General features: G+C 35.2%; 1 protein-coding gene across 1 annotated transcript in view; it reads right to left on the bottom strand.

Moving 5' to 3' along the window:
• The window catches only part of LOC150093573 (tetratricopeptide repeat protein 28-like), a 462,929-nt gene that overhangs the window by 203,204 nt on the left and 239,757 nt on the right, over positions 1-19,968 (bottom strand). The window contains exons 7-8 of the mRNA XM_090412721.1: positions 17,809-18,357; positions 2,430-2,609 (exon numbers count right to left, since the gene is read on the bottom strand). Of these exons, the coding sequence (XP_090268847.1) occupies positions 2,430-2,609; positions 17,809-18,357 (729 nt within the window). The remainder of the gene's footprint in view (positions 1-2,429; positions 2,610-17,808; positions 18,358-19,968) is intronic.

Below are 19,968 nucleotides of genomic sequence, written 5' to 3' on the forward strand. Positions count from 1 at the left end.
AGGACGATTTAAATAGGCTGTCAGTATGGGCAAAAGTTAATGGGTGTCGGTTTAATGTCGAGAAATGTAAAGTTATGCATTTTGGGATAAATAGATTACAAACCGTGTATTGCATTGATGGCAGTGTATTCCAGGAAATAGATGAAGCTCAAGATTTAGAATTAGTGGTAGACAGAGAGTTAGAGGACATATTGCTAAGGTAGCCCATAAGATTACTTGGCTATTGAAGAACATATTAACATGTAGAGATAAGGGAGTTGTTATTCCTCTTTATAAGGCCTTGATATGCCCACATCTGGATTACTGTGCTGAAGTTTGGTCTCCTGAGTTTCTTGGTGATGAGGAAGCGACGATGAGAATTCAGAGCCAAGTGATCAAGATGTTGAGTGGCTTGTGGAATGTTCCCTATGAGGATAGATTGAAGGTGTGTGAACTGCAGAAGTTGTTTGATAGGAGAAAAAGAGGGGATATGACAGAAGCTTAAAGGATTTTATAGGATAGATGCAGGGGAAATGTTTCAGCACTTGGCTAAAGGGACCAGAACAAGGGGTCATCCTTGGAAGTTGAATAAAGGTGTGGTTAGTAGGGGGTGTGAGGACTAGATTTTTTGCTTGGAGAGTTGTGAATGAGTGGAATGGGTTGCCAGAGTCAATTGTGACTGCTTTGTCTGTTAATAGGTTCAAGGAGAGGTATGATAGATTGTGTAGCTAGATTGGATCTCCCACAATGAGTCTTCGGACTCCATGGAAGTATCCGTATAATACTACTACTAATAATAATAATACCAAAGCAATTCTTTTTCACAGAATTGTATTTTTCATAAGCGAAGAGCAACTGGTGCTTAAGAGTAATTATCACAGAAGAGCCTAAATGTATTCGTTTTAGTGTTGTAAAATAAACGGATCAATCCATATTTCATGTGCTACTTAAGAAACTTGGAAAATTTCCTAAGTATTGAAAGCTTAGGCAACACCAATCCCATGATTGTATTCTCATAAGTTCTCTCTTCTTTATTCAAAACTCTCAAAGTTTCTATATAAATGTATATTTAGCAACAAAATAAGTATGTATCTTTAATATCTCTATTTCTGTTTATTTTGCATTGCCAAAACAAAGTCTTTTAGGATCTTCTTCAATAAAAAGAGAAAATTAAATTTTTCTTTCGCTAAATATAATATCTATGATTTTTTAAGTATAGAGCAAAGATGCTGCAATTTGAAATAAGCAAGGTATTGATATGGAAGTTATTATGGAGTCATCCCAGGGGCACGCCAGTAGTGTCCGGCACCTGTGTGCAAAACTGTAGTTGGCGCCCCATCCCCTCCAATAAAAAAATTACTTTAAAAAAATGTTTTTTTTTAAAGTATTTCCTCCTCTTTGGTGCCTTTACTATCCTGCCGCCTGTGTGCATTGCACACATTGCACTCATCGCTGGCGCGCCCCTGAGCAATCCATATTTTATAGCCAAATGTAGAAAGAAACTTAAAAATTTTGAAAATTTACCAGAGTTTATAAAAACCTAACCTTCTCATAAGCTCACTAGTAAATTTTCGAAAGATAGAAAATTTTTCTACATTTCTTATTTTTGTTTGTTTCCACATTTTGCTATAAAATATAGATGTATCTGTAATATTTCTAATTAGAGTATCTTATGTAAGACAAATATATGCTTCTGAGCTCAGTTTAATATTTTACTATGCACCCACCTATAGATCATTTGTGATGAATTTAACTTTCTGACATAGCTTAGTTACAGTGTTGAATGAGTTTTTGTTTTCATTTCCATTGTAAGTTTTTTCGAACTTGACTGAGAGTTTTTGTTCTCTTAAGGCTTCTTCTGCCTTAGAAGAGTGGTGCTTTCTGAAGTGGCCTCTATGCTGAGTCAATTATATCCTTTATTTTAACTTCAAATTTAAGATCTGAAGCTTGCAAAATACTTTCAATCGCAGAGTTCATTTGATGTGAGATTCTTCACATGATAAAAAATCTATTCTTCATTATATGAATGTTAACATATTGTCATATTCCAGAAATGAATGCCAAAGGCAACAACTACTCTACTATTGTGACAAATATTAGACTTTACAACCCACTTCAGCTTTCACTTCACTCTCCAGTTGTCATCCACTGTTAATGGCTGACATATATTTTATGACTTTTCCACTTGATAAGCAACTGATGCTGAGAAGCCAAGGCAAAAATTACAAAATGGTGTGAAATCAAAAGTTTTCTCTGTCTCTAGTAATGATAATCTAATATTATTCTCACCTGACTGTTAATAGTGATGGCATCCAAAACATAACGTTCTATCCCAAGCAGAGTATGATTTATAATAAACAATTGAAAGATTCTAAGATATTGGTGTACTAGTGATATGATATCAAAATTATCAAATCAATGTGCAATTTAAATTAAATGTCTGAAATTACCTGTATATGTTTCATCATCTGTACAACTGCCAAGAAATACTTCTGGCATTCAAGGGCTGCTTGAAAATTACCAAGAGACAGATGGGATAACCCCAAATTGCAATATGCTCGTCCCATGCTCATCCTGTCCTGTAAGTCTTTTGCCAGTTCCAAATCTTGTTCATAGTAACGAATAGCCTCCTTTAACAAAACAACAACAATAATTAGTATAAATTGACAATTTATCTAAATTTTATTTATTATCCATGTATAAATAATTTTCATGTAATATAAAAACATAAAAACATAAATGTGATACTGGGCTGTCATGGTGCATCAGGGCATCCCCTCGGTGGTGGATGAGGTGGATGATCGGTGGCACTACTTTGTAGGCCTCCCGACTAGGTCCATGGGACCCGCTAACCAATGACAGCTGTGGTCCTCCATTCATATTGGGGTTTGGATGGTTCTGATGGCCCATTCCGTAAAAATAATGCCGATGTGTAAAGCATCATGTCTACACAGAAAAGATTAAAGCCCGGGTAGTCTCAATATGCCCGGAACAGTGGTGTCAGGGTGATATAGCAGGCCCTGCGGTATCGTCAGTCCATGACTGCTATAAAGAAACTTGACGCAGAAATTGCTTGAATGTTGCTACTTGGAATATAAGAGGATTGAATAAATGCAGGAAATTGGCTAATGTGATGAGAGAGAGATGGAGGGATTGAATATTAGTATACTAGAAATAAGTAAAAAACTTTTTGGAAAGGACCATCAGATTTTGAGTCGAAACTTCCAAATGGCAAGATATATAAAATATATACGTCAGGTGGTGAAATATCAAGAAGAAGTATAGCATTTATTTTAGAGAAGAAAACTAATAAAAACATTATCCATATAATCAAAAACTCAGATAGAATAATGGCAATTCTAGTGAAATCTAAACCTAAAGATATGCTGATCATTCAAATATATGCTCCTACAGAACAGAATGAGGAAGCAGAAATAGATCTAATGTATGATGAAATAGAATGGTGTATAAAGGAAGTTGAAGGCAAGAAAGATCGAGTTATTTGTGCTATGGGTGACTGGAATGCAAAAGTTGGATCAGAGAGAACATCTACACACGTGGGTCCATTTGGACTAGGAATTCGGAATGAGAGAGGACAAGAGCTGATTGATTTCTGTAACAAGCACAATCTCATCATAACTAACACTTATTTTGAGCAAAAACCAACAGGAAGATACACATGGGAAAGTCCAGATGGAAGATACAAAAATCAATTAGACTATATTGTAGTTAGTAAACATTACTTCAATGGAATACAGAACTCAAAGGTGATGCCAAGTGTTGACTGTGGATCTGATCATAGACTGGTCTTAATGAAGATGAATATTCGCCTGAAAACAATAAAATTTAAAAGAAGTTAACCCCTAAAATGGGATCTGCAAATGGTACAAAATCCGATAATAAAATCAAAATGTAATGAAAATATTCCAGAACACAGTCTGCACAGTTGCAAAACGAAAATGAACCCTCTCAGTAGAATAGACTACAAGCAGCTATCATAAACATCTGCTAAAAACCACATCAATAAACAAGAAGAAAGAAAGAAAAAAACCATGGATAACTCAAGAGGTAATCAACCTTATTGATGAAAGAAGAACATGGAAAAGAGGAGCAAATGAAGAAGAAAGGTTAAGATATAAAACTTTGGATAAAAGAATCAAACAATTATGTAAAAGATTGAAAGAAAACTGGATAAATAGGCAGTGCACTGAGATAGAAGAATTACAAAATTGGAACAAAACCAGAGAAGCATTCCTGAAAGTGAAAGAACTTAATGGAAAAACAAAACATACACAGTCTAATAACATCAAGGACAAAGATGGAAACATACTCATTGATAAGGAAAAGATAAATGGAAAATGGGTGGAGTACTTATCAGATCTCTATGATGATGATAATGGTAACATGTTAGATGATTCATGACATCTTAAGTTAAAGGTAACAAAAGATACCACTCTACCGACAAGAAAGGAGGTAGAACATGTAATTACGAATCCTCCTAATAATAAATCTCCTGGGTGTGATAATATTCCGGCTGAGCTGTGAAAGCTTTCACCGGCAATAATAACAACTAATTAGTGGAATCCATTCAGGACATCTATAAAACAATACAATTACCTGAAGTTTTTACAACAGTTATCTGCATACAAATTCCAAAGAAACATAGTGCACAAAATTGTGAGGATTACAGAACTGTGAGCCTAATATCCCATGCATCTAAAATTATTTTAACCATTGTTAACAAACAAATTGAAAGAGCCATAAGTGGTGAATTGAGTGAACAACAGAAAGGCTTCAGAAGAAGAATGGGAACCATTAATGCTGTCCTGGAACTAAAAATACTAATAGAAAGATCACTTGAAAGAAATAGGAACATTTACATATGCTTCATAGACTTTCAGAAGGCTTTTGACTGGGTAAAACATAATAAAATGTTCAATATATTAGATAAATTAGACATAGAAGATCATGTACTTAAGATTATAAAAATGATTTACATCAAACAGAAAATGCAGCTGTTTAACAATGAGACTTCTGAAGTGAAAATAAAAAGAGGAGTTAGACAAGGTTGTATCCTTTCACCAAATCTATTTAATATCTATAGGAAGACAGTGATGAAAAAGATTGAAAAACAAAAAACAAAAATTAGTATCAATGGTATAAAATACAACAATCTTAGATATGCTGATGATACCATTCTAATAGCAGAAAACAGAAACAAATTAATCAAATTACTGCAGCTACTAATTGAAGAAGGTAAAGAATTTGGATTAGATATTAATGCAAAAAAATCCAAATTAATGAAAAATACAAATATTTAGGCACCTACTTTACTGCAGATGGAAAGCAAGATAAAGAAATAAAGAAATAAGGAAAGCAAGATAAAGAATGCATCTTTAGCCATAGCTAAAGATGCATTCTGGAAAAATAAAGATCTGCTCAGAAATTCTGTGAGTATCGAGACAAAGAAAAGAATGATAAGAACATTAGTGTGGCCAATTTTCACATGTGGAAGTGAGACCTGGATATTCAAGAAGAGAATAAGGCAACAGATAATGGCCTTTGAAATATGGTGCTATAGGAGAGCTCTGAAAATCCCATGGACAGAACATGTGACAAATGCATGTCCTACAGAGAATGAGAACACAGAGATCTTTATTGCAGGAAATGATCCAGAGAAAGATGAGATTGGCAGGACATGTACTAAGAGGTTCAGCAGGACAGAGGATACTGACAGTTTTAGAAGGAAAAATTATGGGAAAAGGATCAAGAGGCAAAAAACGAAGGACATGGCTTGAAGATATAAGATCATGGACAGGATCACATGACTATGCAGAAACAAAAAAGGAAAGCCACCAATAGAGAGATCTGGAAGGACATGGTGCTACACCCTCTCACTGAGGAAGCTACATGAAGAAGAAGAAGAAGAAATGTGACATAAATTAATAAATGATATAGATAATTAATAGATATATGAATGTGAAAATGAGAACGATAATAAAGGTAAATCTGTAAAATGGATAACTGTGAATATGTGATGGGTTTAGATGTGTTATGTGTGGGATAAAAAAGTATGGAAAAGGTGAACATTTCATTAGGTAAATGATTGGAACCAACAAGACTTGGAGAGCAATGAAGGATAATCTGGAAGGTTAATTGTTACAAATGTTTAATAACATCAGTATTGAAATCTGAATCGATCTGAATCAGTATTCAAAAAATTAGGATTTCTCTTTCACTCAAAGTGTTACTTCACCTCCTCTGAACAGCTATTAACCCTATAAAAATTATAAATCTGCCAAGCTGTTGAATACTGTTCACACATTTAGGGTGATGCCCCTAAGAACTCCCTAAAATTACTTGATTTAACACAGAAGAAAGCATTTAAGCTGTTTAATGATCCATCTCTCACACAATTTGCTCCACTTACTTTCCAGGTGCACAGTTCCTGCTGCTTGCATCTTCTACAAATATTTTAATGGCCAGTGTTCATCTGAACTGGCATCAATAATCTTTCCATTGTTTAATCCATTGAAACACTTGCAGCAACTACTCAACATTCCTTCACGACAGGAGCGTATATACTGGGCATACTAGGTGTGTGGTGCATATCCTGAAAATTCATGCAGAAATAACTTTTGATCAGTTATTTATTTTAAATAAATTTATTTATTATTTATATCAGTTATTTATGTGAAACAAACAGTCATGAACTGTTACACATATCAAGACATACTGTGACTATAAATCAGATAAGGTGAGCCTTGCCATCTAAGCATACCTTGACCAGTTATATATGAGGTGAGAGAAATGCGATTTCCTAAGCATGGTCTGCAAAAAGGCCCAAATACACCCATGCATATGGTTATTAGTTAAATTTTATTCACCGTCACTTTCTGACAGTAGTTGCATTCTTTTCTATGAGACTGCAATTTAATCACTTCCATCACTTGAAACACTCAGGCAGTCCTGTTCATACTGCAATGCTGAACATTTTCTTCAGTAAAAGGAACTAAATTAGCACTAATATCCAATAATTCTGAAGGTTGATTTTTTTTTTTTACCATGAACTCTGCAATTAATTAATTGTTGAGATCCTGTTTGGACCAGATCTTTGTATAATTCTTCATATCGCACCATACAAGAATTCAGTTCAAGTTTAAACTGTTCAGCTCCTTCAGTATTTGGATCATGTGTAAGAAAATGACTTTGCAATTTACTAGCCATTTGAAGCTCTTCTTTAATTAATCCTGTAGTGAGTGGAATCTCTTCATCATCATCATCACTTTTTTCTTTTTCATCGAGATTCTCAAGGACAGCTTCTGTTATTTCGTCATTACTAAAAGTCTTGTTAACCACCAATTCTTTAATATCTGCAGACAAAAAATTATCAAATCCTTCTCCACCAACTGCATGTGCTAATCTGATGATATTGGGATATTCAGTTGTATGCAAAGGCACAGGTTTCCCCCCCCCCCCCCCCACACACACACACATTCTGGCCAAGTAGCTTTCCAGCATGCATTTAAAGTTTCAATATATTTCAATTCTGATAACGCCAACTTAGCAAGTTTGATGCAATCCAAAATAGAAAACTTCTTCAACAAATAAATAACTGTCAGTAAATTATCCTTATCTAGTTTATCCAAAATGTATTGGAATGTTCTTCTTATGTAGTAAGTTTTGAAGGTAGCGATCACACCCTGGTGTAATGGTTGTATCATCATCATCAAATTCCTGACATGTACCCTCAAGGGGTGTACGGGATATGATAGTACTACATGAAAAATTTACATCATTACTACCTTCCTATCTACAATTCTCCTCCAAATCAGTCTGTCATTTGTCAAGACTCCAACATTATCAGATCTTATATTTCTATCATCTAGGGCACATTGTACCGTATCAATCCACCTATATCTTGGTCTTCCTCTGGGTCATTTTCCTGCCAACCTGCCACAGAACACTTGTTTTGCTAATCTTTCCTCGCCCATTCTGTTTAAGTGACCATACCACCTGAGATTAGCTCTGCTAACGCATTCCTGGATGCTGACAATGTCAAGTTCTATCCTAATATCCTCGTTTTTAATATGACATTGCCATCGATGCCATCTGTTCATGCCTCTAATCTTTCTCAGGACTCTCATATCTGCGGTCTCTAGTCTTTGGTCAAGTATTTTACTTCTGACCCAGCTCTCAGTTCCATAAGTTAAAACTGGTTTGAACACTATCTTGTATACAGCTAAATTAGTATTCCGACTAATTTCTCTCTTATTCCATATGAATTTATTCAATTGACTTCCTACCATACCAGCTTTGTTGATTCTGTTGTCTATTTCCATATTTAATTTACCATCTTCAGTAAAAATTTTGCCTAAGTAGCTGAAATGTTTTACTTGTTCCACAGGTTCTCCATTCACAACACTGTTGACATTTTCAATGATTCTGCCTATTTTCATTGTCTTTGTCTTTTTAATGCTGACCTTTATACCATATCTATTACAACAGTTATTCGATTTAGTTAGGGAATCTTGCAAACTTGTAGCGGATTTATTTAGAAGTATAGCATCATCTGCATAAAGCAAAGAGCTGACATTAACATCTCTAATTCTGATATCATGTTTAATACCACTTTCCTTCATAATGTCATCCATACAGATAATGAACAACAGAGGGGATAATGCACATCCTTGTCTCACACCAGATTTAACATTAAACCATCTTCCTATACTTCCTTCAATTCTAACTGCCGACTTACAACTCAAATAAAGACTAAGTATTGCTTGATATAATGCCAATTTGACACCATATAACTGTAGCGTATTGAATAGTTTCTCTCTTGGCACTTTGTCATATGCCTTTTCCAGATCTACAAAACTTAAATACAGATCTTTGCTATATTCCCATGCTTTCTCAACTATTTGTCACGAAGTGAAGATCTGATCCTGACAGCCTCTATTTGGCCTGTATCCAGCTTGTTCTTCACCAAGCTTTTCTTCCACAATTCTTCTCAACCGTTTCTCAAGTATGCTAGCACAGATCTTTCCAGGAACACTCAGTAGGGAAATACCTCTGTAATTCTCACATTCAGTTTTATTTCCCTTTTTATACATGGTCTTTCTATTAGAGCGCTACTCCAATGAACGAGAATTCGTACCTCTGTCCAGGCTTTCTGAACTATGCAGTGCAGCCACTGTAAGACTTTTATACCACCATACTTCAGCATTTCTGGTTGAATATCATCTACTCCTGCTGCTTTTCCACATTTCAAGCCTTTGATGGCTTTTTCTACTTCAAGTATGGATATGTATTCCTGACTGTATGGCTGTTGAGTGTTTTTTTACCACTGTGCTATCACTGCTTGTTTCACTTAGCAATTTTTCAAAGTAATTACTCCATACTTCAAGGATATCTTTTTCTCCCATTTTCATGTCACCTTTATCATCTCTAACTCCTTTTACAGCACTCTTTCCTCCATTTCTAAGCTTCTTCAACAACCTCAAGAATATTTTGCCACCTTCTTGATATTTATTTTCTATATTCTTGCCAAAGTCCTCCCATGACTTTTGTTTAGCTAGTTTTACACAGTGTTTAGAGTTTCTTACATTTGTCTCTGTATTCTCTAAGAGCAAAAGCCGACTTATTTGCCAGGAACTTTTGATATGCTTTCTTCTTTTCCTTCACTGCCTCTTTAACTTCCTGTGTCCACCATGGAGTTCTGATTTTTCTATCCTTGCAGACAACCTCACCACATGCTTTTCTGGCTGAATCAATCAGGGTTTTTTTCAAGGCTTGCCATTGAATCTCCAAGGTTTGGTTCCTGTTCTCAAACTCTCATTTTTTCTTCAATAATCTTTGTGTATTTTAGTCTATAGTTCACATCTGAGAGCTGCTCAACTTTTATTTGCTTTAAAACTTTCTTACATGTTATTCTTTTCAATACGAAATTCAATTTTATCCTGCTCAAGACTAAATAGTGATCGCTTCCAATTTCAAATCCTCGGTTGTATTAAGGATGTTGTATTAGATGGCAGAAAACAAAATTCCACATTCAGGTGTTCTAAAACAGGATGACCAGGTGCACTGTCTATAATTAATAAAACTTTAATGCCCAGATTTTTTTCCGTCAAATAGCGTTTAACTTCTGGAACAAAACAATGATGGAACCATTTATTAAAAATTTCTTTTGTAACCAAACCTTTTTTGTTTGCCTTCTAGTGCACTGGTAACAAGTTAAAATACACACTTTTCATTGCCTGTGGTCTTAGGGATCGAGCAATGAGTAATGGTTTTAATATATGATCTCCTGATGCATTGCTGCGAAATAATAGTCACACAATCCTTAGCTGCTTGAAAGCCACCAACACTTTTTTGTGATTTTGCTATATAAGTTATACTTGGCATTTTTTTCAAAAAAAGGCCGGTCTCATCTGCGTTTCAAACTTGATCAGGAGTAGCCATCATTTTCAATAATTTTGGATAGTTTTGAAAGAAATTCCCTAGCAGCAGGCTCATCTGCAGATGCGGCTTCTTTTATTTTTACATTATAAAGCGCATGTCTTTTGAAAAATTTTGTAAGCTGGGGACTGCCTGTATATGTATATATATTCCTGAAGATGACTTTAATGTAAAGGTTGAAATGCAGAATTTTAATATTAATAAGGTTTTTATCGCAAACAGCAGTTGACTCCATAAATCCAGTATAATAAATGCTATTCACTGTTTAATTTTACTGAATGAAAGAACTTGCACATGGATTATGCACAGATTTGGTCACCTAATTTTAGTAGTAATAAAGATATATTACAAAGGGTCTAGAGAAGATTGATGAAGTAGTAACTGGTATTTAGAATGTGAGGTATGAAGACAGAATGATGATATGCAAGTTGCAAAACCTCTTGAATAAAAGGAGAAGATGGAATATGGTTGAGACATATAAGTTGGTAAGAGGTTGTTACCAGGTTAATGCGGAAGAAATTTTTCACAGAATGAGAGAGAGAGAATAGAACAAGAGATCGTTCCTGGAAGCTGTATAAGGAGGATGTGAGGCAACGGGGTGAGGAACAGGTTCTGTACATGGAAAGTAGTTGGTAAGTGGAATGAATGGTCTGCCAGTGTAGTGAATACAGATTATATTGAGTGAGTTTAAAGCATGATTGGATGAGTTTTGTGTGTGATAGTGCATATCTCCTATGATGAGTCTTAAGTAAAACAATATTCAAAAGAAAATTAATTCAAAATTAAATAATATTTTTTAAAAAATTCACTTAGATGCAACTACAATTTTCCAAGTTTGGTGGTTGAAACTAGATGTTAATCTACTGGAAATACTGAATGGTCATCTCAAGAAAATACTAAAGAATTTCCATAGAATCCTTCAGTATGAAAAGTCTTCAGAGTTTTCACAGGAAACCCTGTATTTCAAATAAACAGGGAAGGAGGAGTGAGATGAACTACATCACTGTGTTATTGTTTTAATGAGATGAAAGGTGAATGCATAATTCTAGATGAGAAAATTAGTAAACCTGCATAATTTGAACTCCTTATTTATACTAATATTTTGGTTTAGTATCTAAGACTATTCTTGAATAGTTAGTTACTATTTTATTAACTAACTAACATAAAAACCCAGCAAAGAACCAATATACAACAGGGCTACAAGGGCCATACAGAAGAAGAAGATGTGTAATTCTATTCCATTCAATCTTTAATGTAATTTATTGATTTAAAACAAGCAAATTGGCTTCACTGATCAAGTGGATAATGTTTCTATTCTACAGGGTGTCCCAAAATTCATGCAAGAAGTAATTTTGATAGAAAACACAGGTTTTTAATTAAAAATTGTAATTTCTTATTGATTCATAAAGTATACAGTATAGGGTTATGCGTGGAATAGCATATCGAGTAAATGGCCTCCATGGCTTTGCTGGCACATACGCACTCTTTTGTCGACATTTTCCATGACCATTTTGCATAAATGTGGCTGAATTTCGTTGATACAGTGCTCAATTTCCTCCTTCAAGGCGTGGGTGGTCGTGGGCTTGTTGGCATAAACCTTAGACTTCAAAAAACCCCAAAGAAAATAGTCCAACGGCGTTAAATCACATGATCTGGGCGGCCAATTCTGATCACCAAAACAGGAAATTACACGACCAGGAAATGACTCATGCAGTAATTGAATTGTTTCTCGGGCTGTATGGCATGTGGCACCGTCTTGTTGAAACCACATGTCGTCCACATCCATATCTTGTAATTTAGGCACAAAAAACTGGATTATCTTGTTGCAATAGCGAGCACCATTAACTGTTATTGCCTTACCAACTGCATTTTCGAAGAAGAATGGACAGATGATGCCTCCAGCCCAAAATCTGCACCAAACAGTGACACGTTGTGGATGCATTTGTTTCTCAACAATTACTCGTGGATTTTCTGAACTCCAAATGCGACAATTTTGTCGATTAACGAAGCCATCAAGATGAAAATGAGCCTCATCGCTGAAGATGATTTTGTTCGAAAAATAAGCATCCACTTGTTGTTGTTCCATAATCCATTCAATGAACTCTCTTCGCTGTGTGTGGTCAGTTTTTAATAACCCTGAACTGTCAGCTCTCACGCTGTCTTTTTTTCTCATTGGCAACACTTTACCGCACAAATGGCGCTAAATTTAAATCTTGTGTGAATTTTAGGACACCCTATATAACTAATAGAGTGAGGATTTAAATTTCATCATGGTTTGTGAATGTCTTTAAATGGTAGATAATTTCGCTGTCTGTTGTGAGACCCACTACTCTGCTTATTTCAGGCCTGAAATGGTTTGGGAAGTTATCTGTTTGATCTCTAGAATGTTTCCACTCTAGATTATTTAATTCTTAGCCCATCCACAAAAACCTTCCTACCCATGGAAGGAAGGTTTTTGTGGACTCAGCTGCTGGACTGAATTATTTGTACTTCAGTCCACGTTCATTTAATAAACAATTCAGTTATGAGAGTGATACCCATTAAGGTTATGCCAAAAATAATGTGGATATTCAGAACCCTTTCCTTCAAAGCTATAACAGTAAAGTAGTTCCACTGACTGTCTGCCAGATAGTGCCCTGAACCGAACCAGATGGTAATGCAATATATGAGGCTTCCTGATCAGCTGACACATAATTTTACCACTGGATTATGCCTGGAGGGGGGGGGGGGCTGTGTAATGGTTTGTGAGAGGCATTGTAGGCCATATTATGACAGAGAGACTGGATGGTCTCTGTATGAGTGACACCTAAGAGTATCTTCTCGAATAGTGTTCCTCCTGCTATTTTACTCTTCACCTTTGAAATATTAACATGACAGCAAACCTAAACAGGGTCACTGCAGTTAAAATAAAAACAAACCTTCCTCAAAAAAAATTCTCTCCAAAAAAACTTACAAAAAAATGTGTTCCAGATTCACTTTATCAACATCTGTGGTATAAATACCAACCTAAACGATGTTCACCATCGCCTGAAGACATCCAAACCTGATCTGTTTCTGCCTGAACCTCAACTCTCTGCCACTCACAACCACTATCCATTTTATCTATCCAAACCACACCCTATATGATTCCTTCTACCACAAGGGTGGTGGTTTTGTTCAATCTGATATTTGTTGCTAGTGTTGGATTCTGATTATGTAGAAATTAGAATAAATGTTATTTGATTCAGAATCCAACATGATTTTCCATCACAAGAACTATATTTGTAAATATTATTTAATGTAAATAACATAAATTATAATTGATATCATATAACTGCCTTAATTATATCAAGTTTTTAATTATTTAAATCAAAAGAAAGTGTTAATGATAAAGAGGTTCTGTATTAAATATTATTAAGTTATTTTATTTATTGTTATGTCAATATTATAAGAACTTGTATTTGTAATTTAACTACGCACTTATTGAAATGCATATATTCTATTTATTCTTTATTGTGAAAATTTAACATTATGTAATAACTGAATGTAGTTGTATAGCCTAATGTAACATTTGCAAGAATGTTTACGTTTATCGGTTGTCATAGAGACGCGTGAAATAAACGAGCGCGAGTGAAGGGAGCGTGGGCAAAATAAGAGGAGAAAATATATACGTAGTAGGGGAGTCGGAACGAAATTTTGAAGTGAAAGGAAGCAAGGGTATAAACTAGAGAGGTGGAAGTAAATAAAAAGTTCTCAAGGGCAAAAATTAAAGGGGATAATAATTATAAGCGAAAAAAGACGAAGTGAATTTTATAGTTAGCTGAAAGTAAAGTCAGCAGTGATAATTAAAGGAATTTAATGCCGCAATCAGATAATATGAAGAAACTGGATGTTCAGTGAAGAATTCTGATTAAACCCAATTAATCTAGAATTGTGACTTAATTCTAAATCGCCCTAAGCAGAACTGCACAGTGTTTAATTATTTAATGAGTGGTAACAAGGATAATCAAAGTACCTTACAGTTGATATCCATAGTCGTGAAGCGTGATTAATAGTGTTTTAGTTATAACTGTGGAAAAGTCTTATAAATGTGTTCTTAAGTGCAACAAATATATTTTGAAAGTTATTCGCAACTTAATTGATGTACTAGGAACTGTTTCTGGTAAGCACTGACATATTGATCATTTTCAATGTATGAAGAATTGAATGTTGGTTACGCTACGTTTAACCTAACTTTAACTGTGGAAATTCTTTGCGAATGAGAATTTGAAAATAAGAATTGTTGAGAGATATTTACAGCAATTAGTCCCTGCGGTGTTCTTTAAGCGTATAGCATAGCTGAGAACTGTGTGGAAACCATTCAGATGGGAAGTTCTATTGTAATTAATTAAGTGTAGGAATTTTGTGACTCAGAAACTGAGAAAGTGTATGTAATGTTTTGAAGATTGAACTAATGTGATTGACTTGACCTAATATTTAACTTTATTCTATTGTTTAAAATTAGAGGTAGAATTTATGTATTTGTCATATAGCTTACATTAAATGTTTTATTTTGTTAATCTAATTATTGTGTTTGCCTAAATTCTTTTTACTGCACCGTTCACAAAAATTCGAATCTTGCGGGAATCCCAAGTGGAAAATAAAATACCTCGGCCAGAATGAATGAAAAGACTGCTAACTAATTTTGAATTGATCCTACTAATTCATATAGACTTATCTAAGGATAGAGTGGCGCAGTATAATAGAAATTTCTCTACCCTTAGATCAGTGATTAATTTGCAATTAGTTTTCCTTTATTTTATGAAAGTGACTTTCAGCAAGATGACGGATTCGAACGTCAAGAGAACACGTCACGACACTAGATGTCTAATCATCTCCCTTTTTGACCGATTCTAATGCCAATTCTAAAAATCATTCTAATTCCTTTGGTTGATTCCCTGAAGCTTGATTTACCAAATGCACTAATAGTGAATTCATCTTTCTTAGTGACTTTAATGTCCAGGACTCTAACTAGCTTCCTTTCTCCAACTCCACTGACCAAGATAAAAGAGGAGTAGAAGTATTTGCTCTAAGCAAAAACCTAAAACAAGCCATTCATCTCCCAACCAGAATGATGCAAATCTATCATTATAGAAAAACTTTCTACCTGTAATAATGGTAGTTCTGCTTTCTGGTACTTTGCAAAATCTGTTGTGTTCATGTGACCTTTAATCAGAAGAATCTTGAAAACTCTGGATACCAAAAATAGCTTCTGGTCCTAATAGAATAAAGCCACCTATTGCACTCACGAGATCTCCTGAACTAACATCTGTTCTTTATCATCTATACGAACTATGTTATACTCAATTTGCATCCACCTACAGAAATTATGCAAGCCCATATACAGCCAATTCTAAAAGAAAAAAAAAGTAATAAGTGTCTACCTTCAACCATCAACTTATTGCTATTACCTCAGTGTTCTCTAACGTAATGGAGTAGGTCATCAATTAAACAACTTCTCTGATACCTGTCAACTAATTAATGACCACCAATATGAATTTCACAAATCAAGATCCACAGTAGATTTCCTCACCTACATCAGTAAATTCTGGTGTCATGAGTTTAGAGAGGTGTCATGGTTTAAAGAGGGGTTCTCAGAAAATTGCCATCTTCTGGTCTGCCTTCCTGCCTTTGTAAATGGATTGTCAGTTTTCTCTCAGTTCATTCATCATGTAATGATGGAAGGTATTCTCTTTTCAAATTTTGCTGATAATGCAAGTGTTCCTCGGGGCTCTATTATTTTACCGACCCTCTTTCTTATATATATATATATATATATATATATATATATATATATATATATATATATATATATATATATATATATAAATAAATGAACTGCTCTCAATGACCTCAAACCCTATTCATAGTATTGCAGATGATAGCACTCTCCACCAATCCTGCTCATACAACAAACCTTGCAGTGCTTAAACATCTTAAGCTTCATCATCTACAATAAGTGTCTTAACCAATGATCTCCATACCATCATTCACTGAGGTGGCAGCAACAACCTAGTCACTTTCAATGCATCCAAAACAGTTTTGCCTGTTTTCTTTCAAAAAAGATCATAGTTCCTATTCACTTTCCTTTGATAATGCTCAACTTAACAGTCAAGACCAGATTTCTCTTCTTTGAATGACTCTTACTCCTAGACTTTTTTGGCATAATCACATCATTTCTATAGCATCCTCTGTTTCCAGAAAATCTGGCATCCTCTTCTGCTCAAGATGTTACTTTTCACCTTCCAGTTACTCTATACAAATATCGACTTTGCTCAAACTTTGAATACTGATTTCACATTTGGCATGGTGCAACTAGCTCTAAAAATTCTTGATGCTATTCAAAAAAAATTGGTTTGGTAAATTGATAATCCTCTCTATCACAGATCCTCTTCAGCTGGAAAAAGACCATCAGGCTTCATCATAGTAAACTTCATCATATTAGAGAGAAGGACTGTTTTTAGAAATTGGTGCTGCTCTTAAAAATCAGCCTAATTTAAATAAATATGGTTGTATAAAATCTTCCAAAATATGTGAAACACTAATACTTTGAGATCCCAGTTAACATCTTCATAAGTGTCCATAGAGGGTACACCACCTAGAGTTAGGGCTCTAGTCCTTTGTCCATGTGATAGTTTTGTGCTCTCTCTCTCTCTCTCTCTCTCTCTCTCTCTCTCTCTCTCTCTCTGTGTGTGTGTGTGTGTGTGTGTGTGTGTGTGTGTGTGTGTGTGTGTGTGTGTGTGTGTGTGTGTGTGTGTGTGTGTGTGTGTCAAAGTATTCCCTGAAGACTCTCTTTAAAAGAAATATCAACCAATTACTTTGATCTTGACCTAGCCCACACAGTATTTCTATATGACCTGCAGCCTCTCTTGTGTGGGAGTGATTAAACACACACACACACACACACACACACAAGTACTATTATTTCTCGTTTAGACTGCGATTTCTTTTATATACCATTTACCTCACAAACCTTTGGAATACAACGAATGAACTGTGTTTTACTTAACACAGTTCATCAAAAAAGAATTTTAGGGGTTCAAAACTAGGTAAATACATATTTACCTATAAACAGGGGAAACCTGTCTGGGTAGTGACCCTTCTCTTAATGCATAACATTATATCTGATTTGCATTATGGAATGCTAAGGCTAGTGATGAGAAGTTTGTCCACCTTTGCGATGAGTTGCCCCAGTACTGAAGATACTTCAGGCACAAACTTTGTTTGCTTACACTTGGATAAAGGATTAAACTAAATATATAATTTATAGTCTAACCAAGTGAAAAAACTTCCAACATAAATAGAATATATAAATTTTGTAACATGAACATTTCCTACTATAAAATTGCTTACCTTGTAATTTCCTAAACAATAATGAGCATAACCTAGAAAATGACAAGCCTTTGCTTCACCCTCAATATCATTTATTTCCTGAGAAAGACGAAGAAAGCTCTCGTAGTAAGGAACTGCCTGAGCAAATTCTCCACGTGAACTGTGACAATTTCCCAAATTACAAAGTGCACAGGCTTCACCAGCAGTATCCTTCAGTTCTTGGGCAATATTTAAATGGCTATGATAATGAAGAAGTGCCATTTCATGCATACCTAAAGCCTGATATGCAACTGCAAGGTTGCCATGGGTGGAAGCTTCAGCACTTCTGTCATTAACTTCTTTTGAAATAGTGAGTTCTTGCTTATGAAACTTAATAGCTTGTTCATAGCGGCCCATTGCACTATAAGCATTGCCAATATTGCCATAAGCTCTGCCCATACCTGCTCGATCACCAAGAGTTCTGGCAATATTTAAGTGAGCTTGGTGTAGCTTGTGGGCAGCATCAAAATCTCCCAACAACTGATAAACAATACCTAAGTTCGAACAAGCTCTACCTTCTGCAACTTTGTCCTGAAAAAGAGAGAAAAGTAAATTGCTTGAATAGATGAACACATGATAAAATTATACAAATATAATGCTAGAACATTCTGAAAAGTATGTTGCTCTTATATTTGAAATTATACAAAGAAAGCAAAGCTATTTTTGATAATGGAGTGCCCTATTTTTTTTTAAAAAAAAGCACTTCATTCAGCATTTCTTTCAGGTGATACTGCTATAGAATCAAGTAGATGCAAGAAAGTTTATGAACAAGGCTAGACTGAAGCAATTGCACATCGGCTGAACAGACAGTGTATACACTCTACAACAAATAGGATGCAGGTTCGAATCCCATTATGGACATGGATATTTGTCAATATCTTTAGATAGTAGATGAATTACCTATTGTGAGACCACCAAGACCATCCTACTTATGGATGCATGAAGCTTGAATATGTTTTCTGTTTGGTTTCTAGAGCAGGATTTCCATATTATTTAACCTTCAGCTAACCTAAAGTACTAATACATTATAGATTTATAAACTTTTGTGAGTGGGGTTTAAATTTTTTAAAACAAAACAATAAATATAAAACACACACAAAAAAAACAGAAGGAATGACTTTTTTTAATATAAATCCTACATAAGAGAGATTACAGAACCTATAGCAAATTAATATGAGTAGAGATTAAGAGAGAAAGAATTCATTAATGTTCTCTTTGAAATGATGAAAGATGTAGTCTGGAAAATATACGAGGGACATCCAGAAAGTAAGTTCCATTTTTAAATATTTTCACTACGGCGCTGTGATCACAATGGTGTGCATGCATGCTGAGTTTGTTGATTCCTTAGCAAGGCACTGGTGCCATTTTCAGACATTCTCGCAGTGCATACGCTTTTGATACATGTTTATAATGCTGCATGTGAAATTAGGTCAGTTATCCATTTCTTGAATGAGAGGAACATTAAAGCAGCTCAAATTCATTGGCAAATTATTGAGGTTTATGGAGAACATGCAATGAGTGATTCAGTGGTACGAAGATGGGTAAGACTTTTTAACCACATCGCCGTCAATATGGATAAAATACATCACTCCTCTATACTTTGTATCCATCACATATTTCAATGTAATATCAATGATATTACGATTTTAATATGCACTTCGCATCCATGGTAACTTGGACGTATATATACATCCTGGCCGGTTGGGTGGTTAAAGAAGGAAGGATAGGTGTGCACGATGATGAATGGAGCATTAGTGACTGACAATTTGGTGTATTCAGTTGAAGAGAAGATTCAACAGAATAGGGGATTCACTATGACGTCACTCGCGCAGCAATTTCCAGAAGTTTCACGTTCATGTCTTCATGAAATTGTGTCAGGGAAACTGAATTATCAGAAATTGTGTGCAGGCTGGGTGCCGAAGTTGCTTACAGAACAACACAAAGTGAATCGGCTGGGCAGTGCGTTGGAATTCTTGACACCCTACCATGAGGATGGCGATGCTTTCCTGAGCAGACTTGTCACCGGGGACGAGACTTTGGTGTCACACGCAACCCCTGAATCCAAATAACAGTCCATGGAGTGGAGACACACACCTCATCACCAGTCAAGACGAAACTGAAGACAACGGTTTCCACTCGGAA

This window comes from Typopeltis vanoorti, chromosome 23 (genome assembly GCF_054136105.1).
Source record: "Typopeltis vanoorti isolate ZY-2024b chromosome 23, IOZ_Tvanoo_1.0, whole genome shotgun sequence".
In the NCBI taxonomy this organism is placed as follows: Eukaryota; Metazoa; Arthropoda; class Arachnida; order Uropygi; family Thelyphonidae; genus Typopeltis; species Typopeltis vanoorti.